This window comes from Protopterus annectens, chromosome 8.part0 (assembly GCF_019279795.1).
Source record: "Protopterus annectens isolate FY-2018-M chromosome 8.part0, PAN1.0, whole genome shotgun sequence".
Lineage (NCBI taxonomy): Eukaryota > Metazoa > Chordata > Ceratodontiformes > Protopteridae > Protopterus > Protopterus annectens.
In genome coordinates this window covers 1,803,075,378-1,803,102,828 of record NC_056741.1, presented here as the reverse complement: position 1 = coordinate 1,803,102,828, position 27,451 = coordinate 1,803,075,378, and the positions used below count along the sequence as shown (strand labels likewise).

At 41.7% G+C, this 27,451-nt stretch overlaps 1 protein-coding gene and 1 pseudogene across 1 annotated transcript; both read left to right on the top strand.

The window, feature by feature from the left end:
* LOC122808566 overlaps positions 1 to 27,451 on the top strand; it is a 791,543-nt pseudogene that overhangs the window by 168,058 nt on the left and 596,034 nt on the right.
* LOC122807953 (60S ribosomal protein L37a-like) lies at positions 22,415 to 22,723 on the top strand. Its single transcript, XM_044078986.1, has one exon. It carries the CDS (start codon positions 22,415 to 22,417, stop codon positions 22,721 to 22,723), a length of 309 nt encoding a protein of 102 aa, XP_043934921.1.

Below are 27,451 nucleotides of genomic sequence, written 5' to 3'. Positions count from 1 at the left end.
CTGTCCACCAAAGTGAAAGTACTGAACCAGTACACTATATGGTACTACAGTGTTAGGTCAGTATGAAAGGATGTTGACAACTGTATGCAAAGTATCCCATGCAAACCCTGCAGGCACAGTATAATCCCTGTTGTGTTCAGACATGAAGCAGTTGGCCAGTAAGTACACAACATGACACCCAACACACAACCATAAACGTGAGATATTGTTGAAGTTCACACTCATCCACAAATGTGGTGGACTGCAGAGTTCAACATATGGAAATCTCACACTGGGCATGCTCGCACACTTTGATAAATGAGACATATGTCAGACAACATGCCATGGAAAGGCTGAACTGGGCATGCTCACACACTTAGGCCATATCTCAGTTTAGCAGTTGGCCACACATATCTGGTATTTGTACTTGTTATTCCAGGAACCAACCACATTACAGCAATCTGCCCAGTGCACACAGTTAAATGACTACAGAGACATAAGTGATATAGTGGATCCCTCTCATATTCAAACATCTTCCACAGATACACAAGTTGTTCATAGAAACAGGGAATGCTATGGCAATAAAGACCTGCAAACAGTCTATCAGCAACAAATATTGTGCATCTGACAATTAAACATATGGGTGTAGAGGTCAACACTAGGCTGTTTGCTCTAGGGAATGAAAGCTTAGCCAGAGTGTGCTTGGCGTCTGCATCCCCAGTACAGTAGGCTACTGTGCCACTGTAAAGTAGGTCACATAAGGCACCGTTTGAGGCTAGTGTGCTGTGCCTCCGTCAAGCAGGGACACAGTGGAGATCCCAGGGGTTGAATTTGCTATGCCACATCCATGTTGTTGGTGTGTGCTTGAAGAGGGTTGGTGAGGACCTCTAACAGTAAGTGGGTGTCAATAACAGACTGAGGGGAGCCTTATCTGCAGTGTCTGGACAATTTCACTGTCAACACGTTGTCGTGATGATTATGAGGGATTGAAGTGTCATGCCAGTACTGTTCAGAGATGTCCTCCCTCTGTGGGCTACTGCTCTGCAATGTATTAGCTCACTCCATCTGTTGGACAGCTCATATATGGCTGGTGTACACCTGACAGGGTGTCCTGTTGTGGAGGAGTCATGGGTATATTTGGGATAGCATGATCAATGCAAACCTTCCACATGCTCAGAGAATGCAATTGTCAAGGATTATGCAGAGTGGCCTGTATACTCCCCCAGCATGGGTCCTTTGAAGTCTTCCACCCCAGTCTTCACAAGTGCAAAGTCTGCTTTTGATAAATACACTTTGTTTGCAGTGATAACCTTGCCTGGGGGTGGGTATGGGATATGGATGTCCAGGGAAAGGTGGGTATGGTCAGATATCAACAATGGTGGTCTACTTCTGGTGTGGAACAGTGAGTACCCATGTTGCAGATGGTCAGGTGCAATATGTATTCCCCCTTGTGGCTGTGGTGAGTGGTCCTGCCATAGCACATGGACTCACAAATTGTAGTGGCTGTAGGGTAATGTTGTAGAGTCCTGAGTAGTTCCCACACACAATATACCTGTACCTGACGTTAACAACTGGAATGGTGCATGTGAACACCTTCATATCTTGGCACTGTTCCCAGGGAAGCAAAGTGTGTATCCTAGATGTGGGAGGGGTGGTCTGAACTGGTTGTGTTGTGTGTTACAGGTCCTGTGGTCATGAAGCATGGTATAAAACATAACCTGCCAGTGCTGATGTGCATATCTGACCCTGAAGTAGGTGGCTGCAAATGCATATATATGCTATCCCCCACCTGACAGGTAGTAATAGAGGTACATACCTCTGTATAAATAATGATGTCAGCACCCTATAAATACTGCAGGTGCAGAACAGATGCCCAGTAATTTGGATAGTGCGCTCTGCTAATGCATCTCCCTCAAGTGTCATAATTTCGTTAGGTAGGGGTTTGAATCCTGCAAATGCTCGGTGAGTGGGGTTGGTGTGTGTGCAATTCTGTGTGAGAGAAATGTCCCTTTTGGCAACTAGGAAAACACACTACAGGATGCACATTCCCCTTTCTAAACACTGATGATGTCAGCACCCTATAAGTACAGCAGGAGAAGGGAAACCTCCCAGTGATGCGAATAGCGTGCTCCGCTAATGCGTCCGTCTTGAGCATCATAACATAATTAGGTAGGGGTTTGAATCCTGCAAATGGCAAGTGTGTGTGTTTGGGTGAGGGGGGTTAGTGTGCGTGCAATTCTGTGTGAGGGAAATGTCCCTTTTGGCAACTAGGAGAACACACTTCAGGATGCACATTCCCCTTTCTAAACACTGATGATGTCAGCACCCTATAAGTACAGCAGGAGAAGGGAAACCTCCCAGTAATGTGAATAGCGTGCTCTGCTAATGCGTCCGTCTTGAGTTTCATAACATAGTTAGGTAGGGGCTTAAATCCTGCAAATGGCAAGTGTGTGTGTGGGGGGGGGTGGAAGTAGGGTGTGTGCAATTACATGTGTGAGAAAACTGACGGGTGTGTGCAATTACATGTGTGAGAAAACTGACCCTTTTGGCAACCAGTACAACACACCAGCTGCTGCATATTCCAATCTCTACACAGAGATGATGTCAGCACCCTACAAGTACAGCAGAAGAGGGCAAATCTCCCAGTAATGCAAATAGCATGCTCTGCTACTGCGTATCTCACTACTGTCATAGCACAGTTAGTTATGGCTTTGAGATCCACACATGCCACGTGCGTTTTTGTCACACAGAATGCCCATGTGTGTGGGTTGTTGTTCACAATAATGCATGACATAGATTAAACCAGTAATGGCAATGGACACAGATGATGTATGTGTGTGCCAAATACACATATGTACCTGTGACCTTCAATAGTTCCCATGTCTGACGCCTGCCACATGTGAATACATGGTAATTGCACTGGATAACATTATGACTGTGGTCTTCTGTGCGGGTGCTGCATATGGTATGTGTATATACAGTGTGAGTTGTATATAGTATCATCCTAGCAGCGAGGGATACACATCTGGTCTGGGGCATATAGTCTACATGTTGTTGATGAACAGATGCTGCATGTTTTCACCTGTTGTGGGAGTGGTAACAAGTTGTTCCATAGCAATGCAGTGACTACATGCTAGGAACCTTTCTGCTAGGGTGTTGTAGCTACAGTAATTCATCAGCATTCAGTAATACTTCAGCATTCTTGGTGAGGGTATGATGCCAACCAAGGTCAGGGTCATACCAGCCTGTGCCACATGCTCAGAGAGCCCTTCTATGTTCCCTATCATGTAGTCCAGGGAGGTACATCACAGGTCAGCCATAGTGGCATGGACAATGACTGAGTCATATGTGTCCATGCCTCTGACTGACCTGTATGCTTGTTTTATGTGGTGGACCATAGTGCCCTACGGGCATATCACTGTGACCTTCACCTCGTCCAGCCTGGTGAGCGGGACCTCACTGTACCGGACAATAAAGGTACCTAACACAACTGTAGCAGGTGTGTTGTCTAGCCATACAGGCTGTGACTGTTTGGCACACAGGATTTGTGTGCTATGTGTTGCATGTGCTGTGTTCCGGCTTAACGTATGCCTGCGTGCCAGCTGCAGAGGTGTCTGCTGCTCAGGCAGGATGCTATTCTGAGGCTCCATGAATGCCCCAATGTGTTCGTGTGTTTGGATTGCTGTCAGTGTAGGTCTACATCAGACTGGTATTGTAGTCACTGTAGTATTTCATGCTACCTGACAGGTTATGCCAGTACTGGGTTCAGAGTGCTTAGTCCCCAGTTTGGCTTTGTGGTTGCATCTCATACATGTGTTGTACGTCCATGTGTAGGGGAGAGGGTTGACTGTGTACATGTGGCAGCTGTGATATTGCCACATGACTCACATATTCCACAACTGTACCATAGCGGTGACTGACAAGTGACCTTTGCGCATGCTACCATAGTATTGTGATTGCCATGGTGATTAACAGCACATAGGGCCAATGGGGAACAAGGTACAGAAGGTGAGTATGTGAGGGTGTAGTGCCTGTGATTAGTTAGCACTGGCATATATGACTGCTCACATGGTCAAATGCCAGGAAAGTCATATGCAATGTGTCACAGGCAACGTACATGCGAACAGGACAAACAGTGACGTTCTGTCAAGTGAGACATGGACATACATATAGTAAGCTATGCAGATGTCACTAGGAGTCCACAGAAGCTCTGTAAATCTGCATTGCAGGTGGGATCAGTGTTCCAGGGTAACTGCAAGCAAACATGCATGCAAACAAAGCTACAGTAAGCAGGGCTGCATGTAGTCCTTTGTACAACAAACAAGCTGTACCAGTTCCAGTAGGTCACAGTGCAAATATGCAGGCACTATACACATGTACATGGAAATACACAGGTCAGATGGCCAGGGTCCAGTCTCAGCGCACACAGGTGTACAGACCATGTACCGTCAGGATGTACAATAACTGGATGGAAACCCAGGTGCTCATACCTGCAGTAATACACATGTCAAATAACAAACACTGAGCCTTCACTCAGTTGTTCCATACTTAGTAGGATGTATGCTACCTGTCCTGCCACCACAGTATCCCTGACATTTATGGGGACTCTCCCTCCTGTGAAAGTTAGTTTTGTGTGTTGGGGCTGTCTAGCATGGTATGAGATGTGAGCTTGCAGTGCTAGGGTGCTCCTGTGTGTCCTGTACCAGTCGTGTAGTACTGCACACATATCAATATCCTCAAACATCTGCATTGCAGAGTCCAGTGTGGGCAACATGCCACTTGCAGTTTACATGTCCATCATTGCGTATCAATACTTTCATTACCTTATCCCCTGTGCTACCTATGTATGTGGCCTTCTGTTGACATCCTTACCACCAGTATGCAAACATGTGCAGATGATACACTATGGTACTTACCATGGGTGTAGAAAACAGTACAAGACAATCATACCCTAACTGCATCAGGCATGCTGGGATATACCCACAATTATATCAGCACACAGTACTGTTAACAACATGATACTATTACTACACGTCTATGTAGTCACCCTGTGCATCAGCAACATGTTAACCTGTACCTGCACTGATGTTACAGATTGCAGGAGGTGGCACAGTTTCATCATATGCACAGGGTGTGAACTTGGTATGCCTGAGTCTGCCACTGATACTACCAATTGACATGTATGTGTATGTGTGTTGGTGAGGGACAGCAGTACAAGGTGGGGCAATGTTGATGCAGTGTGTGCGTGTATGCGGTAGCCCTAGGTGTTGTCAATTCGCATGTGTGTATGGATGCACACAGTTCCACCTCATGGCTGCCATATACCGGTGTTTGTGGACAGCCACAGACTGTACCTGCCAGGTCATACAGATCAGTGTCTCTGGCCACGGACACGGTACCTGTGCCTTGCAGGGGTACTACGGACCATATCCGGTACCAATCCAGACTAGGTACTGTCATCAGAAGCAGGTGTTCATTGACTGGACACAGATCCCTGTTGGGCCTGTCCAGAGCCATGTGCACGTGGTCTCCTGGGGCGGTCTGATGACAGCACAGACCCAGCATTGCTGGGGTTGCTGCTGGCACTATGGGGGTGGCCGCGGCCCTGTTGTCGTCCGTGATGACTGCCAGCTGCTGCTGTTGCTGGCATATGCCCACGTCGACGCCTCAACTGTCCACCATTGCCCTGGCTCATGGACATGTAGTTGTGGAACTGATTTAATATGTCCCCACAACGTCTGTCTATGACATTGGTGAAATTACGGATGGCAGCCGCAATGTCACGCATACTGTCAGTCATGGCTGTGCGACATGCTGTCAGCTCCCTCAGACCCTGTCTGGTGTACCGTTCCATACGTGACTGTGCCTGCATGACAGCCCGAAACATAGCTGAGGTTGTAAGACCTCTGTGGGCATGTCTGAGAGGGGCAGTATGCCCACGGATGCTCCCACGAGAACCCCTGGACATCTGTCTGTGTGGTACCATCTCAGGGCCATGCCCATGGCTGCTGTGTGGGGAAGCATGTGCCACAGATACCACATTATCCTGGTCAATGCCCACTGTATCCTGTCCATCACCTAGGGACATTGGTGACAAAGGGTGTATTGGCAGGATGACTGTGTGCATTGATGGGGTTGACAGCTGTGTACTGTCAATTGGCTGACCAATGACGGACCCTGGCACACCTTCCTGTGCCATTACACAGATGTCATCATTATCAGTACCCATGGCACCTGATTCAGGTTCCGTGCTGCATGACACCAGAGCAGCACCAGAACCTGTGGGAGGGAAACAGGAAACACAGTTTACAATGTCTACACAATGTTACCAGTAATGCACACATGCACATGTGCACACATGCACAGGTGCACACATGCAGACATGCACAGGTGCACACATGCACACATGCACACATGCACACGTGCACACATGCACACAGTTGCACACTTGCACACAGTTGCACACTTGCACACTACTCAGTATGTGAGATATCAACACACAGACACAGACACACGTGCATGCATACACAGAGCACTACTAAGTGAGCCTAATATTACTATTACTTCAAGACTATTAAAGGTATTGTTAATACACACTCACCAGCATGGATAGGCTGCATTGCTGTTACACTGGAGGGGCCTGCAGAAGTGAGGAAATTAATGTCAGTGGGCACAAGTGTGCCATTGTTACTGAGTATGATACAGGTCAGTAGTACAACAGTTGCCTTTCACAGGTCAGCTGCTGATATTGAGAATATCACACTTGCACATTAAATACTATGATGACAGCTACAAACCAAGGACACACCTCACACATGCATTAACTACCAGTGTACACAACAGTCAACTATACATATGGCATATTACCTGCACGCTCGTAGTCTTGCTTCTGTGTGGCTCCAGCCTCCATCATAATGCAGGTCTGCTGCTGTTGTTGTTGTTGGCGGCCTAGAGCCACAACACTTATGAGTAGTCCCTCCAGTCTGGTGAGTGGGGGATGTGTAGCCTCCCCACCACCTGTGGCAACCTGTTGCCTGTGGATATCCGACGCACGCTGACGGACATTTCTGATTAAATCACTGCAGTGATGTCGTACCTGCTCATATGTCCTATTATGCGTGCATATGTCATTTACCCGATGGACCAGGTCTTGCCACAGTGCAGCCCTCTCCTGCTGATTCTGACTGGTGCGGGAAAAGAGTATTGCATAATCCCGCACCAGGCTCTGGTGTATTTCCTCATCCTCAGCTGCAGAGTATGCTGGATTGCGCTGGTGAGCCATGGTCCTGAAAAAGGAAATAACATGATATCAGCAAAATATGTCAGCAGAATTTGGCACACATACTACACATGCTACTCGACTGTTGTGATACAACATATCTCACATATATAACATCTGTCTGCCTATTGGTGGATACACACATGTAAATGGCCAGGTATCAGTGCTCAGCCAACAACTGTGCAACAGTACCTGGCACACTCCATACGACATACTACCAAACCCCAGCAGTCAGAACCCTGATTCAGGTCCAAAGCACATCCTCACTCTGGGGGGTTGTATCGAGGTACTGTATGGGTTACATCCTCAACTACTGTGATCTGACCACAAACTAATTGCCCTGGATATACATATCCCACCTCCACCACCAGCACAAACGACTACAGTGAATAACATTTCAAATGCAAACTTTACACTTCGTAACACTGAGATGGTATCCTTTAAGCCCACTGGGCCAGTGGAAGACACAACCCACAATGCTGACTCCTTCACAGATGACTTCTACGACATCTCCGAGAATGCATAGATCATGCAATCCCATATAAGACCAAGACACTCTCCACAAAGGGAAAGCATCCTGTCTGGTGGACCCCAGCCATAGACAGATTGTATAACAAAAGATGGAAGCTACTGCAAGACAGATCATAATTCCATAAAGGGAAGGCATGTCTGATCAGCACTAGTAAAGAGCTATTTTCTCTCATACAAACTTCCATGGGCAACTTTGAGAGGGAATTCACCGGGGACACTACAGATAACCACAAGGCCTTCTTCAGTTATGTTAGAAACCTGGTCAGAAACCCTCCAATATGCTCATAGTTAGTACACAACAACAAATAATTCACTGAACCCACAGATATTGGCAACATTGTGGCAGACATGTTCAGTGCAAGTTTCCCCCCTCCCTCTCCCCCAAACTAAGACATACTTATCCCAGCTGAATGTAACCTCCTTGTCATCACAGATGTCCAGGTGGGAGCCGCCCTCAGAAAAGCAGACAACACAGCATCAATGGGACCTGATGGTATCCCCGGTTGCATGCTACATGAACTCCAAGAGGAGCTAAACACACATATAGAAGTGCTATGTAACACTAGCCTGACTACAGGATATGTACCTGTACACTGGCGTACAGCAGCAGTGGTTCCACTCCACGAATGAGGCACCTCTACATACCAGTACAATACAACACAATACAATACATTACAATACAATACAATACAATATGCTATTGCCCCTGGGACTACAGCAGCATACTGTTCTGCTACCCTGACCATTGTGACACATGTGATGTGATGGTACCTGCTCCTGTCAAACAGTTACACGGGGTGACTCATATGGCATATTACCTATCTGACTAACATTCAGCAGGGGTATGTGTGATATGTACTCATGGAGAGTCTTGCTTCTTAACGCTGTGTGGTTTATTGCAGGGTATGTCTTATCTGTGGGTAGGAACCTGTACCTCCGCCATGTGCTCTCTACTACGGTGTCAAGGATGACACACAGCAGTCATTTAGGTTGTGGATGGTGTGAGGTGTTACTATGGTTGTTGGACATCTGTCATGGGTGTGACCTAAGTATGTAAATCCAGGAGTGGTAACATCTATGTGGGTAGTATGTGTGTACTCTGTGGTGTTGTCAGTCACTGTGCATTGGTAATGTGTTTGAATGCATTGTCACAGTGTCGTACATGTCACTGTGTCCTTCTCCATATCTGTAGCTGTCATGTGAGGTACATACCGTGGCAGCCATTGTGTGGTGTGGAGGGTTACACTGACCTACATGTCCATAGCTGACACACCATGTCTGCTGACACATACCATGTGCAGGTATTCCAGGAATAGTGTGCCACTGTGACTATCATTGGGGGGACTATTGTACACATTTATGACCCTGTTCACCCCTGACACATGCAGTGGTGGGCTGCCAATCACATATCTGGTGGTTACTGGTGTAGGTGATTTGAAATGGGGTATGGTACTCCAGTTTCGACACTGGTGTTCACTCCATGCCTTTGTCACCAGGCACCTGTTGCAATACATATGTACACATGTGCCTCACTCAGAATATATATACATCTCTCTCTCTCTCTCTCTATATATATATATATATATATGTATATATATATCTATATGTATATATGTGTATATATATATATATATATATATATATATATATATATATATATATGTCTGTATACATATACACATATATATATATATATCGATGTACATATATTGCTATAGATATGGAGGGGGGGGTGTGACAGAGAGGGGGGTGAGAGTGACAGAGGGGGTGGGACAGGGGGAGTGTGAGATTGTCATATACAGTCATATCTGTAGAGAGTCAGATCTGTCTGTCTATGTATATGTATCTACATATATCTATATCTGTATGTGTGTATTACATATATATGTTTCTACCTATTCTATCTATCTACATCTGTCTATGTATTCCTACATCCCTCTCTATGTATGTATACATATATGCATATTATATTATATATATATATATATATATATATATATATATATATATATATATATATATATATATATATATATACATACATATATTGACATACATACGTATCCATATGATAGATAGGTATATCAACATGTCTGTTTACAAAACTGTGTACACACACTAACATACTGCTAAACATACATAACTGTGAAACCTACTTTGTACATTGCACTACAACCTACATTCAACCTACATTGATATGTGCACATAGATGCCCTCACATACATACATATGTATGTACAGCCTTCACTGATAGTTGCTGTATGTCCCCTGCCCTATGCACATCTTCATATACATATGGATACAGACCAATGACACATATGGAGGGTTCCAAGTATGTAGACTTTTAAAGTATTACTTTACATTACCTGTGTTTGTCACAGCTGCTTGTGTTGCCATTTGGTTTGGTGTCCTGCTGCTGTTCCAGTTGCCAGTTGTCAGCTTTCAAATGGGTTTTGATGACTGTTTTTGTTTGTGTATGTTTTTTTTTTTTTTTTTTCTCTCTCTCCCTACCACCACAGGGTGCAATGAAAGTATTGCATGTGTGGACTGGGAGTACAGCATGCTTTTGTAGGTATCTGCATATGTCCATGTGATGGCCTCTGCACCAATTGTTAGCCAGCATTTGCTAATTGCATGCAGCCAGTTGTGTACTGATTGCAGTTCTCACTGTGATTCCAGGACAGTGCTATAAAAAGGTATGTGAGATAGGCGTAGCCCTTTCAGAGTTTAAGGGCAGGGACCATGCTGGTATGCTGTGGACACTGTTCTGTGAGTGTAAAGGTTAGTATCTCTCTCATATTTCCGGCTGTGTTGTAGATTAACATTTCTCCATTCATTTCTCCAGTTTCCTGTACTAAGTGTGTATGTACACTGACACCTAAAACTACTACTACTGTTAATGTGGGTGTGTGTGCTTTCCTGTGGGACATGTGGTGTAACTGGTATATAGCAGCGGCTCTTGCACTTTGTTGCTATGGCTTCAATATTTGCCCTTTACATTCACTACTTGTATGCCTGCTAGGTGTCTTGATTGTAGTGTGTTGCTGTGGCTTTCCTATTTTCCATGTACAGTCACACCTTGGAATGCTTGCTATATCTGCTAGGGTGTTACTGCATGCAGTGTGGTCTGGCCATGGTGTGGGCCTTGACATCTATTAGGGTATTTGAGTATGCTGTTGAGCAGGCCCCAGAGACTCTCAGGTGCATCTTTTATCTGCCTCATGGAATGGTACATATCAGTGGGTACACCCATTAAATTGCCTGGTATTCTGCAATTGTGACTGTGGGTTAGCATGAGCATATGTATTACTACACTATTTCCGACGTGCAAGTGGTGCATACTTTCAGTACTTCATAGTTACCATTGCATGTGTTGTAACACCTTTCTGCCTACTGTTTGTACATTTCACAGGGAGTCTGTGGGGCATCCCTGTAACTCAGTCACTATTGCTATGTCTAGGCTCTTAACTATTCAAATATGGCAGTGTCAGACCTCTCAAGTGTACAGATATTTGCAGGTTGTCCACATTTTTGCCTCATATTTTGGCCCATATCTCATAAACAGCTTTTTATGGGAAATCACTCTGGGCTCAAGTCAGACTATAGTGACAAACATTTCAGTTTCAGACTTCATACCCTTCCAAACATCCAACATAATGCAAAACCTGTTACTCTCTCAACTGTCTAAGTTTGTTGGAGCAATATTTGGAATGTGTCCCTGTTTTTGGGCCTTTGCTCCACATTTTTTATTACTTAGTCCGGATGTGTTCCTGTAAGAGGTTGTGGAGTATGGGCAGTGATTATCCTGCTGTGAGTATGTGTGTGGCTTGCAAGGTGCTACAGTGACATTATTACCTACTAGCTACCAACTAGCATGTCTGTTTCTGTTCACACACTACTATTATAGAAATCCACTACATTTGACAGTAAATATACATGACATGCTTTGTGTACTACACATTCTATATTCCCTTTACATTCATTCCTACTATTACATGATATATTTCTTGTAGCACAATGTTCTTATATAACAGTCATGGCTTAGTGGTAAGTCATGCAGACTACTGTTTCCAAGGTCCTGGGTTCGGGACTGACAGTGGGATTTTATTTTGCTTTTGAGCAGACTACAGGTCTTGTCATTCAGAGTGACTAAGGTACTTTTAAGCAGTTGTAACCGGGTTAGCGCTGGTTTGCGCGGAGCTCACGCATGTGCACTGTCATTCAGCTCCGCTCACACCCGCTTACAACTGCTTAAAATTGCTTACTCTTGCGCACACCCACGCTAATTTCTTTGAAAGAAATGAAAATGGGGAGACAGGAAAGTGGTGAAAAAGGGGTCACAAAGAGGGTAAGACAGGGAAACAAGCTCGGGTTTTGCAGGAGGGATGTAGGTAAGGCCCATAGCTGCCCATTTCTTCATCAGCAACAGCTGTGCATATGTTTGTAATTTGGTGTGACATTTGAAACCTTCCACCCCTGAGAGAGGTGTAAGGACAACAATAATACTTGTTGTACAGCCAATTGTAATTGACAGTTTCCATGTCCAGCAGACATGTGTGCGAAATGGGCAGCTATGTATGGGGCGTAATTTTTTTGTGGGTACAGAGTTTTTTTTTTTCAGGTGAGAGTGGTATGTCAGGTACAGGAAGTCGGTATAGCTGGGGAGGTAGGTTGGGTAGGTTAACAGACAAGACAAACAAGACGCATACAGGGGCAGTGTATGACACATGTGGGGGGGTTACACAATTGACGGGGACGTATGTTTGGATATCTAGAGCCCATGAGCCCACAGATGGCAACAGTGGAACTGATATCCCCACCCATGGGCAGTTGCCACTGTGCCTTCACGGCCCAGGACGGGGCTGTGCTGGGGGCTGTGTAGGCCGGGCAGCAGGCATGCCCGTTAGATGTGCCACCTGTGCCTCAAGCTGGCGTAGGGGCCCAAGAACAGCTTCCTGGATCTCCCTACGCACCACAGTCCAGACACTATGGAGGGTGAGTGGATGTTCTCCTCCGGCCACATTTGCAGAGGGGGGACAAGCCCCATCCCCTGCAGCGCTTCCACCCGCAGGTGGCACAGGGCCACCGGAGGAGGGTCTGGCCTGGGCACTACTGCCAGGTGCACTCGCCAGCTGAGGAGGGAGAGGTGGGTCCGCTGGAACCCGCCTTCCCTGTTGTCCTATGTTTTGCATTATGTCATGACAGTTTGGGTTAGTAACGTACAATACCATTCACAATTAGTTGTAACAGCATGCAATAGTATTCCCATTAACCAAACACCCAGATATTCAAACCATTGAACAGCAAGCATAACACATGCATATTTTGAACAGCAATACACAGTCCAACAACATGCAGGGTTGATTGATGGCAACAGGCCATCAGGTTTGGATGTATGAACAGGGCAGATGCATCAACGTACATGCAAATATGTATGAACCAACAGGACAAATGTCCAGGGGTGTTAATTGTGATTGCACATACGAATTTCACGTGGAATGGATTATATGTGGTTATAGGGTAGGGTAAAGAAAATTTAATTAACAACTTCAAATACCAATACATATGCTGTACATTTCTAATAGCTGCAGATATATACACACTGCAGTTCTGCCTACAGTTTCCTATGTGACAGCTACTTCAAGTTGGTGATAGGAATGTTACTGCTACATCAATATACATTTTCATTTTCACTATGGTGCATTCATATCTGGCACTGTTCAGCTACATCATCCTGCTACATTTGCTTTATATAGCTATAGACAACTGTGGATGTTTGGTATTTCAGACAACCATACTATCTGCATATTGAAGACTGAGAGCAGCATATCCAGATTTTGGGATACACATTCCAGCTGCGGTAACATTTTCAACACGTTACTGTTTGGTTCTGCTTGTCACATTCATTTCATTCTGTACTGACGGCAGTATACTTTATTCAGGAGTTATTACTACTTTATTGGTGGATTCATAACTCTTTCTCACACTCTCTCACTTGTTTTATTTTTACAATTCAGGATGGTACTTAATTCTAGGCTTTATTGACATGTTTTACCTGTAGTTATAACAATCCTTTCCAACAGTCTCACTTCTGTCATGTTTCTGTATTTCAACAGGGATATATTTCACACATGTGTTTTACTCAGCTTCTGCAGCTGTACTTTTCAGCCTGCTGCAGGTTATGTACTATTATATTACAGGTGGGACATCTTTATTTCAGACTTGTTTCATTTTTCTGTTTGGATTACAGACTGCATCACACTTTTGTAATCAAGCAATACTTGCAAACCTCTTACACTGTTACTTGCACATTTTATTAATTAGTGACTACACTGCACTCTTTTGCTAACTGTCATACTTATATATTTATTTACAGTTACAGGGAGAGGATTACTGACCTGCCTGGTGGTGCAACCGTGCCAGCCTATCGCCATAGGCTCTACGGTTCGCAGAACGGACACCTGCAGCTGTAATATAAATAAAGTAATATTGGAATACACATCTCCATAATATCAGCTAGGTTAATTTCTTACATAAATAATTAGATGTAACTTAGTAGTGGGGCGTTGGGCATTTGCCGGGCCTCCTGGATCCAATGGTTCAGTTGGTCCTGCTTCCGTCTCTTCAGGTCTGCATGGTGGTGACGGACCTACTAACCAGTCCTTGGTATCCCTGTGGCACTGGTGAGATCATGAGCCAACTGGTCCCACTCCTCAGCCCTATATGCTACCCACAGGACCTGGCCCTGCATGAGTTGGGCCTCATGATTGTGGACAAGGAGCCAAACCATATATTTGGACTCCTCAACGCCCCACCTCTGCGCTCGAAAGCAACTACCCTCACCTACACCTGACATTCTGGCTGCAAGTCGGTTCTACAATCGGTTATGCTGTGTATTCCCGCCTATGGGGCTTATATATGCCGTTTTTCCCGCACTTATCTGTGATTGGCCATTTTGGAATTGTATCAGCTTCACAAAACCTGCTTTGTCATGCTCCTCTTTCTATTCATTCCTATATATATGCTATTACTGCATTTCTAAGTGCAACTGTCATGGCTTAGTGATTCAGTACCTTGACTATGGTGCATGGTATCCTGGATTCAAACCTGGCCACTACTTTTTATATTTTATGACTGTCTACACAGGCTAGGAGGTGTGTCTGTGTAAAGGCAGTTTTGTTACAGCTTGCTCAACGTTGCCCGTCAGTTAGCTTGTTGGCGTGGTGCGCAGCTCCGGTCAAACGGGTTACGCTGGTTTACACGTCATTTGGCTGTCAGCACGCATTTTACACTCAACTCAGCCATGGGCACACAGTTTCAGCATGTTAAACCACTGCTCACCTACGGGCACTCATTTTACACCTGTTAAACCACTGCTCACCTACGGGCACTCATTTTATACCTGTTAAACCACTGCTCACCTACGGGCAGATGCACTCAACTTGTTAAACTGTAGCTCAGCTATAGGCACATCTGACATTTTTTATTATTTTATCTCACATTTCTTCAAAATATATGGCCCATTTCATTACATTTTACATAAAATATAATTTTATATGTGTACATATATGTCAGGGACTTGTTTCGTGCTTATTTCACTAAAAATAAAAATTGATGTTGGGGGGGCTTGAACCATGACTGCCTGCTCTTCAGCTGATGTCTCTACCGCTATGCTATTGCTTCTTGGCTTACTTTGCATATTTAGTTCTTATATGCTTTTCCACTGACTGCTAACTGTGGCTAAGCTACGGGCACGCCCGTGCAAATGAGCGCACTCACGGACAAACATCTTTACAATTTAAAAAAAAATTATAAGATTTTAATTTGTACATTTTATGTTCGTAGTCTGTGGGGGCATGTGTTGTGTTGTATTTTTTCACATTTACACGGGCTCTGTCGTGGGGGTTTACTTTCGGGACTTTTACTCTTCTGGGGGCGTGTCCGTTTGCAGGGCTCGGCCTATGGACACGCTCCCTACTGTCTTCTACGGACCGTGTAAGCCTTAGGTGTGATTCAGCATGCCCTCATGCATATGCATGACATGCTGACGTCACACCGTTTAACTGCAGCCTCCGTGTAAGCCTTGTAACTCTTACACAGAGGCTTCGTGAATCCTGCCCGATGTTTTTTTTTTTTTTGTGCTGTTATGCAATGTGTAGCTATCTTGGAAGTCCCAAACTTTTTAATAGTCTTACCCATTTAATAAAGACTGTAATAGCATGTCAGACATATATGAATAACTTTGTATTACAGATTTACTGACTGAAAGGCACTTATTTTTGGTAATTAATTTTCCAAAAAAGGTCTATTTATAAACAAATATTAAAATTTATGACTGGGGAAGTTATCCCTCTAGTGATTAACATATGATACTCTACTACTAAATGCTGATGAAATGAATGTGAAGTACCAAATTCCTTGATAGTGCTATCTCTCTTATAAGAGATAAAGAGCCATACTATCTCATTAATTAGACATTTTATTTTGGTATAGCTTATAGGATTTGCTATCAGTTTTATATAAAACTTGTGCTCAATTACTTCTTTTTTTCTCTGGTGACCTAACAAAATTAACCATTTTGTCATCTTCCTGGGCACTCTATTCAATTACTGTCATGTATGTAGATACAGCAATTATTTATTTGTTTTGCTTTGTCTTTTATTTGTTGTTTTCTAATGTGTTTGTTACTTGATTTAAATGTGCAATGTTTTCTATGCCTTTTTTGTGCCTCTGGCCTGGGTCATATGTGATGACGAGCTCATCTATATGGCAATCAAGCAAATAAAATAATTTAGTCAGCATTATGGCTGACACCATTAACAACAATTCAGCAGTCTTTGGATGCTGGGTTCGGCCAAAAATAGCCATTGCAGTTTCAGAATGAGTGCCAGTTTTGGGGGAGATATCTTCCAGCTTGGGTGCAACCTTGGAGTTGTTACATGTAATTTTGGAGAGTTTGAGGGGCTTACCTCCATATCAGTATTACAGGGGGCTTACCCTCTTGCAGAAACACAATTAACGTTTTGTTCCTCTGTATTCTGAGCATTAGTTTTCTGCATTTTTGATTCTCTGTGTTTTGGCTTTTGATATTTCATAGTGGAACTGCAAATCAATTTCTGTCTTGTTTTCACTAAGTATGCTGTCTGCTGCCTCTGTCTCAAATAGCTTATTAATTGTTTCAAATTAAAGTGCTCAGCCTGTCATCTATAACAGTGTTCAGTCTCCAGTCACACTGCTTTAAGGTACTGAGGATTTATCTGGCATATATTGTAGCAAATTGCATTGCTTATGACTTTATTTGGCTGCATCTGTAAATACAATTTTTTTAATTGTATATTTTGCTCTTTTGTGTGTAGCTTTTCTCCTTGGGTTTACATTAAAAATATATTATAACCAATCTGAATTACAAGAAAGAAAGAAGGAAAAAAGAAAGAAAGCAAAAAATCCTGTCTGATGTGTCTGCATTTCCATAAAAAAGAGAAAGAAACCACAATGGGGCGTACAAGCATAGTGCAAGAAAAGCAGACAGACAGTTATAAAACAGTGAAACATTATCATTAGAGCAGGCAGCAGAGATACAGCTAAGAATATATCTTAGAGATGGATTTAGTTCCATGCAGGGTAATAACTTCCCAGAGGTACAGTATAATGCAACAAATGTGCTCAGGCATTTAATGGACAGTTTCATCATGTTGTGACTTGGTTCAGTGGACAGCACTGGCAAGCAGGAGTTAATATGTTATTGCTAATGACTCTATAATGGATTTATGAATATGCGTTCATCAGTGATAGGTACAAACAGTCGGGAAAGACCTAATCATATGCAAAGCTACATTATCAAACAGAGATCAGGTGCTAAGGCATATTTTTGCAGAGTAGGAAAAGTGCTGATAAAAATGTGATGAAAAAATCTTTCAGCTCTTTAATATACTCCATTGTTTCAAGTTTGTTCAAAGTATTGATGGACAAGTGAAAGATAGTGACATCTGTTCCTAAGATACCTAAAACAGTCCAGTATAAACACTGGGACACAGTTTTGTACAGCAAAGTCACTAAAATTAGTTATTTCTGTTTTGATGACAGGGCTAACTGTTTTGGGCAACACACATTTTCAGAGGAGATCCATGAGGAAAGGCAACCAGGAACTATACTTTAGTTTAGATAAGTATTTAATACAGTTTTACATTGCAAAAGAGACATGTAAAAGCCACTACCCTATGAATAATATGATATAACAGTTTGCAGAACTACTGGCTTCAGGCTCTTGTTTGCCATCTCCCCAGTAGTCCCATGCTTGGAGATTCCTATCATACAGTAATGCCTTAGTTTGATCTCCACTAGAAAGAATTTCAGTTCTGGGATAACTTTGCACACAGTGAGACCTGTTACTCCCAAGTGCAAGTTCCTGGATTTCATTCTGCTTTACATCTCCAGGTTTGATGGGGGCCAGGTGAGGAGCATTAGCTGGGAGTGCAATTAGGTTACTTCTGAAGACATACTTGCTCTAGGACCTAGGGCAGCCAGACCTCCACAGCCATCCCACCTGCCCAGCGCCATGATAATTCCAAGCCCCAGTCTCCAGCATTTATTTATATATTTACATCTGTTTACCAGGAAAGTCAGACTGGTCTGTTGGACCATTTTGAGTGGAGGGCTGGGGAAAAAAGCTGCACTGAATGGAATGCAATTATGAAAGGACAGAAGATTATTTAAGTACATTGCAGACAGCATAACAGTAAGACAGTACAATATTTACATCATTAAAAACTACAGTATTGATCAAACAGTTTAAAGATAAGAGTAACAGTGATAAATAGGAACAGTGCAATATTTATGCCATTAAAACATCTTAAAATCAGTTACGTTATAATGAAGAGTGATTGATGGGCATATCAAAAAAGTGAAAAGAGCATACAGGAGAGAGTGTAGATAGGGAAGAGGGAAGATGAGTAAAGGTTGCTTGATTTAGAATACAGAGGTAAAAAGTAATTGCAAGGCAATTAGATTAAGGAGGGGAGTATGTTTAGCCTGGTTAAGAGGTGGAGCAAAGACAGAGAAGACGAAAACAGGGTAAAGGTTACTAGATTAAGAATACAGAGATAAAATAATGATTGCATGGTAGCAGAAGCAAAGCCAGGTGTTTGTTAAGTGGTTAGGTGATGAGTGAAGAGCACACATTGGCATGGCCACGTCACCGTAGGATAAGCACTTCCATCATCTCTGTCAACTCCATCAGATGCCCAAACTGATAATCAAACTTGGGTTACCTGGGCTTGTAGTCAGGACTTCATTGTTGTACTTACTGGGTTACTATGAGTTTGCAGAAATTTTTAAAACTGTTTTATATTAAACAGTTGAGAGAGACATTTAGAACATGTTAGAGAACCATTTAAGTGACAGTTTTCAGTGAGCACATGTGACTAGAGGAAGTATGAATATCATAATAAGAGATACACTAATGTTTTAATTACAAAGCTTGCATTCATACATATCCTTATTGGTTTCTAGTCATAACTGGTAACCTGTATGATTATAAAATGTTTGATGATTGTGACAGTATGAATGTGCTTGTGTGTGTGTGTGTGTATATATATATATATATATATATATATATATATATATATATATATATATATATGTATATGAGATATAACTGCAAAGCCAGGAGAAGTATGGTATATACCAAGACAGCTAACTGGAATTTTGTAAAGAATTATATGCCGTTTGTGTATCAAACTGATTTGTACAGATGCTTGTGTTTAGAAATGTATTTGCAGTTGGTTGTGTTAAAATGTATCAACAGTGTTTTGTGCTGGACAGAAAATAAATGTACATGTGTTATTGTAACTGTTTAAATGTATACATTGTAATAGCGTATACTGGAAGAGAAGAGATTAATCCACCTGGCTTTGAAAAAATATTCTTGAAATTAAATTACTTTATGGGTTAAGCCATAAAGATGTTATCCCACAGATTTGAAGGGAGCTAGAGATAGAATGTCTGTACTAGAGAATAGTTTGTAGTTCCTGTAAGAAGAGTTGAATGGTTTTATTGTTTTATGGCTTCCTGATGCTGAAACAAATCTTAGAAAAGCTCCAGATATGCATGTTAACAGATAGGTGCTAAACACTAGCAGCTTCTAGTGTTCATAATAGTGTAGGAACCAGAAGTCAGATGACCAGATGTATTTGATGTTATTCTGTACAGACATAAAGTTTTAATATTAGAGGAGACTGTTCTTGGAAACCTCACTAGAAAGACCCTCACCCACATCATCTTGCCTTGCAGTAGTATGAAACTTAAATAGGGAACAGTAATTATTTTAATCAATCAGAAATAGATAGCGAGATTAGCTAAATACTGTTTTTTTGTATCTGTGTGAAACTTTCCATGTTCACTATTTTTATTATTTCCTGTGACTGAATCTCTGGTGTTTACTATAAATAGATATTTAGTATTTTCATATTCTTTTATTATTTATTATTAAATATATTTAAACCTCTCATTGTGGCTGGTCCTTTTAGAAAAATATTTAATTTTTGAGAGTATTTGCATGTATTTATTTGGTGATAACCCTGGCCACTCCTGAAGGCCTTGCTGCTGGTCAGACTATCATTTGAATTAATATTGATTTCACTCAGTATAATTGGGTACCCTTGTAAGAGCCTTAGGTAGCTGGCTTTGTATTGCCTGGTAGCAGTGATAACTACCTTATAGTCTGGGCAGAAGGGGCATAGCCAGTAAACCTGTGACAGCCTTTCCCAGGTGTGTATTCCAACTAAACATTCCTTTCCAGTATCAGAGGTGAGGATTCAGGCTCCTTTATTACTGACCCAGAGTGGCGACATCACACACACACACATATATATGTGTGTGTGTGTGTGTGTATGTATATACTCAGAAAGGGAAAATAATAACACTGGAAGTGTTCCACCAACTTGCACAATCCAGCACTTTGACATAAAGCAAACTACAATATTACTTATAAAGCTTTAAGGCATAAAGCTTTAAGACTGCCACTGAACAAAAAAATCCTAAACTTTCCTTAATAGCATGTGTTATAATTTGTAAATGGTACTGAAGAATATAATTAAATCAGATATGATTAGATCACATTTTCTGGCCACTTACGATTAGCATTTGTAATTGCACACATATATAAATAATTTTATATATATATATATATATATATATATATATATATACATATATATATATATATATATATATATATATATATATATATATATATATATATATATATATATATATACATATATATATATATATATATATACACACACACACACACACACACACACACACACACACACACACACACACACACACGTGCGCGCATATGTATGTGTGTGTGTGTAAATGGGAAAATAATGATACTAGAGTTTATCATAATGAAAATATTTGAAAATAATATCCTTTATAAACATAACTGTTACAGATGCTGGACACATGTTAACACCTTTGGTATTGGATATAACAAAACATGTTCCATGGGGAGTCCATATACCAGACAAAACAGAGTTAGAAATGTCTATAAAAATGTTATCATGCTGTAAATGAACATCAGCTTGGGATGAAATGGTGTGTCAGAAGCCATTAATAAGGAAGGAACTATTAAAACACTAAATGGACGTAATTAGTCACTTAAATGTAGTGGAATACAACTGTTTGACAAATTTTAATAATTATTTTTAGTAGACCTGATGTATGCATGCATATGATCCTTGTGTGTTCATATACCATTAGGGAACCCCAAGAAGCTTTTCTGTGTCACCCAATAGTGATGGGAAGTTCAAAACAGACTTCTTTTAAGTAGATTGTGGCACATATTCCACATGAAAATTTATGCTCTTCCATCCAGTCAGTGAGGCAAGTTTTTAAAGGTGCTAGCGATGTTCTGCCTAGATGCTTGCAACAACTAATATCGGCCTCCTGTCTTTGACTAATATGTCTAGACTGTGCAACACAATGTTAACTGTAGTCTTTATCTTGCATTAACGAAGTAGGCCTACTCTGAAGTTTCTGGGAAACTTCAGGGACACAGCACAAACTCTAAACTTTTTAAAATGCTGCCAGCAAAAGTTTTATACCACAGTAAATCTTCAGGATGCAGCCCGAACCTGAGCATATATGACTGCAATGGCAAAAGTATTTAATAAACATTTCATTAGTATTACTATTCTCAGTATGAGCCCACATCTGTTTCCACTGGCATACCACATTAAAATTAAAATTTACCTCCAAAATATAGCTTGCAGATCATTAAAAAAATAACCAAAAGCAACACATACCATCTTCAACAAGGTCTGTATAAAATTCGCAAAACATGAACCTGAAGCAATCATTAGCCTGTTTCAAAAAGTAAAAAATCTCCAAAACACCAAATTTGTGGAGAAAGCAGCTGTAATAACCTTGCACAGAGGGAACAACATAGACTACCTTTTAACTTTCATCTTGCAGCTTTATTATTTTTCTTCTCAAAAAGACCTGAAGGCGTCATCCATAAGTAAATAGTTAAACGACTAAAAATAACTTTCTAACTTGCAGTTTCATACTCACCACATTATTTATTTATTTATTTTTTTGCCCAAACCTTAAAGGAATATGGCCAAACATACCAAGAAGGTTAGAATTGTTGGAAAATATGGTACCAGTTATGATGCTTCCCGCATGAAAGTGGTCAAGGCAATTGATATTAGCCAGCATACTAAGCATACCCACTCTTTTTGTGGGAAGACTAAGAAGAGGAAAAAAGCAGTGGGTATCTGGCATTGTGGATCTTGTATGAAGACTGTTGTTGGTGAGGTGTGGTTATACAACACATCTTTTGCAGTCACAGTGAAACCTGCGATCAGACGATTGACGCAATTAAAAGATCAGAGAAATCTTTTAGCCTATATGTCTAGTCAATAAAAAAAAGTAATCACCACAGTGCTGACTTGTGTTTGCAGGTTCATATGTACTTACTAGACTATTGATCCCTGAGGATCTTTAGAAGCCTAGCCATCCATTTCCATGAAGTTTTCACCCTTATATTTTAAGTACTAATAACATAAAGATGAGCAGAGCATTTACTTGTTGCTCCTGTCAGTGAGGGACAACAGTGCTAAACAAGTTATGCATTTGCATTCCATTCATCCAGATTATATTTGAATAATATAACAGAAGTGCTTTTCTTTATGTGTAGAGGAATACAATTATAGTGAAGTGTATTCTCTGAGATACATGTCTGTTCTAGCAACATGTACTATTTATGTTGCAAAACAGATTTAGATCTGTAGAGTGGATGTTTATACCCCCATTGGACTTGGAAATGTTCAATAGGTCTGAAAGGATACAGTCAGTTGATGCTCTGTACATAAGGCAGAGATCACCCCTTAGTAGCTTTTATGACACTGAAGAGGGGCAAGGCTTTCAGATGGTCTGCTTAGTTTTTATGATTTAAATTCTTGATTTTCTCAGTAAGAAAATGTTGTGGACATCTGAGTCGTTTCAAATGTTTTGCATAGGTACATACTGAAGGGGCATTATACTCCATGACTGGCCTGATGAGTATGGATTACAGTGAAATGATCACGTCCCTGGACCTGGACACCAGGCCATTACTAAAAAGCTGTGTAATGAAAAAGGACTTTTTTACAATAGTGGATACATTGTGATTGGAGGACAATTCATTTTCTGCATAGGATCCCAAGTCCCTAATTACTGGATCAATTTTCAGGGGTGTGTTGTCAGTGTGATGGTTTCAAGGACCCGTTTACTTGCGAAAGGATACTATTGTACTATGCTATCCTCCAGTCATTTGGCACAAAGGCTGTTTGAAGGCTGACATTGAATAGCCTCTGTAGGGGGTCTGACAGGTCCTGTTTCAGGCTGACCAGTAAGCAACCTGGTATGATATGCGACCCCTTACAAGCAGTGTTCTTGGTCTTGGATAGTGTGTTGAGGATTTGTTCAAGGAAGATTTGAGGGCATGTAGATGCAAGTATGAGATATGGGAATGCAGGAGGGGAGAAGAAAGTGAAGTTAGAACAAAATTTATTCAATAGAAGATTGGCTATGTCCTCTAATTTGCAATATGTGATGTCGTGTACTATTAGCTCTGTATGGTGCTGGGCTTTGTTTTAAATGTTTATAACATAGTTGAAGAAGGTTTTGTGGAAGTTCTTTGTCTGGGTGGCAGTTTTTACCTCATATCTGGCTTTGGTTGATTTGAGCAGGGTCCAGAGATCACTGTTAAATTTAGCCAGAGATATTTCACATTTTGAGTGTTGCACTTATTTTTATGTACAATTATTTTTTTTATTGTATTATCCAGCCTGCTATTTTCACACTTTGCCATAGAGGTTTAATTTTGAAGCTGCCATTATATTTACTTCATAGGGCATCATAATCATCTATGCAGCTATTCAGTTGTGCATAGAATTTTGCAGTAAAGAATTCTGCATAAGCAGTGGGGTCATTGAGTTGGAAGGCAATGTTGACTTAAGCCAGGTCATCTCTCAATTTCAGTAGATTAGCCTTGGCATAATTTTTGAATATCAAGGTATTGGAGGATGCTTCTGGCCTCAGTACTAAGGTGACATTGACTAAGTTCTGCTCCAATTTGACCAAGAAGGGACTTACATCTGGTAGGGGCAGAGCTGTCTCATGATAATGAGGACCATGTCCAAAATTTTATCTCTTCTGGATGGGGTGCAAATGCAGACTAACTGGTCCAGTGCTTGTATTGATCATCATCATCATCATCCTCCTCCCCCTTTTTGCACATTTTCTACATGGGGGCAGAGAGTTGTGTAACAGTCACCATCTCCATCTGTTCAGTGCCACTCTCCTGTCTTCTTTGACACTCATGCCAGCTGTCATAGGTCTTCTCTCACACAACCCATCCGCATCTTTGCGGGATGCCCTCATTTCCTCTTGCCTTCTTTAGGTCTGTCCCAAATCATCTTCACCAGATTGTCTTCTGCTTTTCTCCACATGTGCCTGAAACACTGCAATCTCTTCTCTTTGACCTTTTCTGCAACTGGAGCTACTTTGGCTTCTGTTCTTATGTCCTCATTTCTTTGTCTGTCCCACAGTGTGCATCCTGTCATATGTCTTATGTCTCTGGCACTTCATCTCTATCACCTCTAACTTCCTTAGCTGCTCTGCCTTTATTGCCCAGGCTTCTGTACCGTACAGTAGTACTGGTTACATCATTATTTTGCACAGCTTACTTTTCAGCTTCTTTGTCATTCTTCTGTCTTATACCACACCTGATATTCTGTGCCAGTTGGCTGCAGTTCCTCTGATTTTAGATTTAACCTCCTCGTTCAGACTTCCATTCTCCTCAACCATCCCTCCCAGATACTTGAAGCTGTTAACCTGTTCCACTATTTTCCCTTCTATCTCAATTTCCATGTTATTCTGTTATCTCCAGTTTGCTGCCATTACAAATGTCTTATCTGTACTTAGATTCATCCCATGTGCCTTCAGTTTTTCATTCCATTCCACCATCATTTGCTGAAATTCTTGCCCAGAGTTTTCCTGTAAAGATGTGTCTATCTGCATACAGCAACTTTGTTGATCTGTTCCTTACGACCTATTTGCTAATGTAGTCCATCAACAGAATGAGCAGCACTGGGCTCAGAAATGAGCTCCAATGTACATCCACTCCCACTGCAAACTCCTCTGTGACCAAACACTGTATGTACTTGAGTCGTTGGGTCTTTATACATAGACTGCACTAATTCTGCTATTGTTTCTGGGACTTAAAACCACCACAGGACTGCCCAAAACAGCTTTCTGTCATATGTCTCATGTCTCTGGCACTTCATCTCTATCACCTCTAACTTCCTCAGCTGCTCTGCCTTTATTGCCCAGGTTTCTGTACCGTACAGTAGTACTGGTTACACCATTATTTTGCACAGCTTACTTTTCAGCTTCTTTGTCATTCTTCTGTCTTATACCGCACCTGATATTCTGTGCCAGTTGGCTGCAGTTCCTCTGATTTTAGATTTAACCTCCTCGTTCAGACTTCCATTCTCCTCAACCATCCCTCCCAGATACTTGAAGCTGTTAACCTGTTCCAGTATTTTCCCTTCTATCTCAATTTCCATGTTATTCTGTTATCTCCAGTTTGCTGCCATTACAAATGTCTTATCTGTACTTAGATTCATCCCATGTGCCTTCAGTTTTTCATTCCATTCCACCATCATTTGCTGAAATTCTTGCCCAGAGTTTTCCTGTAAAGATGAGTCTATCTGCATACAGCAACTTTGTTGATCTGTTCCTTACAACCTATTTGCTAATGTAGTCCATCAACAGAATGAGCAGCACTGGGCTCAGAAATGAGCTCCAATGCACATCCACTCCCACTGCAAACTCCTCTGTGACCAAACACTGTATGTACTTGAGTTGTTGGGTCTTTATATATAGACTGCACTAATTCTGCTATTGTTTCTGGGACTTAAAACCACCATGGGACTGCCCAAAACAGCTTTCTTGGGATGTTGTCATATGCTTTCTCCAAGACTAGGAATGTCCACTTGGACTCTTTCATCTTCTCTAGCTTCTTCTCATCTGCCTGTCTCACTGCAAACATTGGGTCAGTTGTGCTGCATCCTGATCTGAATCTATACTGCTCATCTCCCATCTCACCTTCTACTACTCTGCATATCCATTTATCAGTAACCCTTTCCAGAACTTTCGTATAATGTGACTGGAGTTTGATACCTCTGTACCTCAGCTGTCCAGAGTTTCACAGAATGTCCAGATTTTTGCCACTTATTTTTGGTCTGTTCATAAAATTTGTGTCTTTCTGGTAAATCAGTGAAAATTGAGATCATTTAATAATGACAGATGTTTGAGCTTCAGACTTCACATTGTTCAGAAAATGCATGCTAATGCAAAACCTGTTGTTCTAGAAACTTTCTAAATTTATAAGAGCAATAATTAAACTCATTCCCTATTTTTGTGACTTTGTCGCCCCATATTTTTGACATTGTTCAGATTTTTTTGCTAAGAGGTTTAAAGGTATACTGCCCACGATTGTAAATGTCCCCTTTACACTTGACATTAGTATGGTTATTCTCCAGTCATTGGGGATACTCTCCACACTGCTATGAGTACCCTCAGGAGTCATTTCTCCCCCATCTTACCCAGCCTCTTTATCATATTTGCTGTGACTCATCTGAGCCTGCTGTTTTCCCTGACGTCATTTTCCTTAGTGGGTTCTTACTACTTCTATGATGGGCTCCTCCTGTTCTGTCATCATAGGCTGTGTCGGGGCAGTACAGCTTCTGTGGGGTTTTCTTCATTCAAAAGCTGCTGGTAGCACTCCTTCCATCTGCCTGTGATGTCCTGTGGACTGATGAGCAGGTTGTTGCAGGTGTCCCTTATAAAAAGTGCCTGACTGTCTTCATTATCTTTCTGTATTTGCCTTGTCACCTGATATAATTCCTTTGTGCCATCTACTGACTCACTTTCCAGAAGCTGGTAGAGTGTCTCTGATGCCTTGTTCTTTGCTATTGCAGCTCCTTTCTTAGCCTCTTTGTTACCCAACCAATATTCCTTCCTAGCCTGGTCAGTCTTTTCTATCTCCTACTTTATCCTGCGCTCCTTCTTTCTTCTGATGACTTCTGGACTTCCACATTCCAC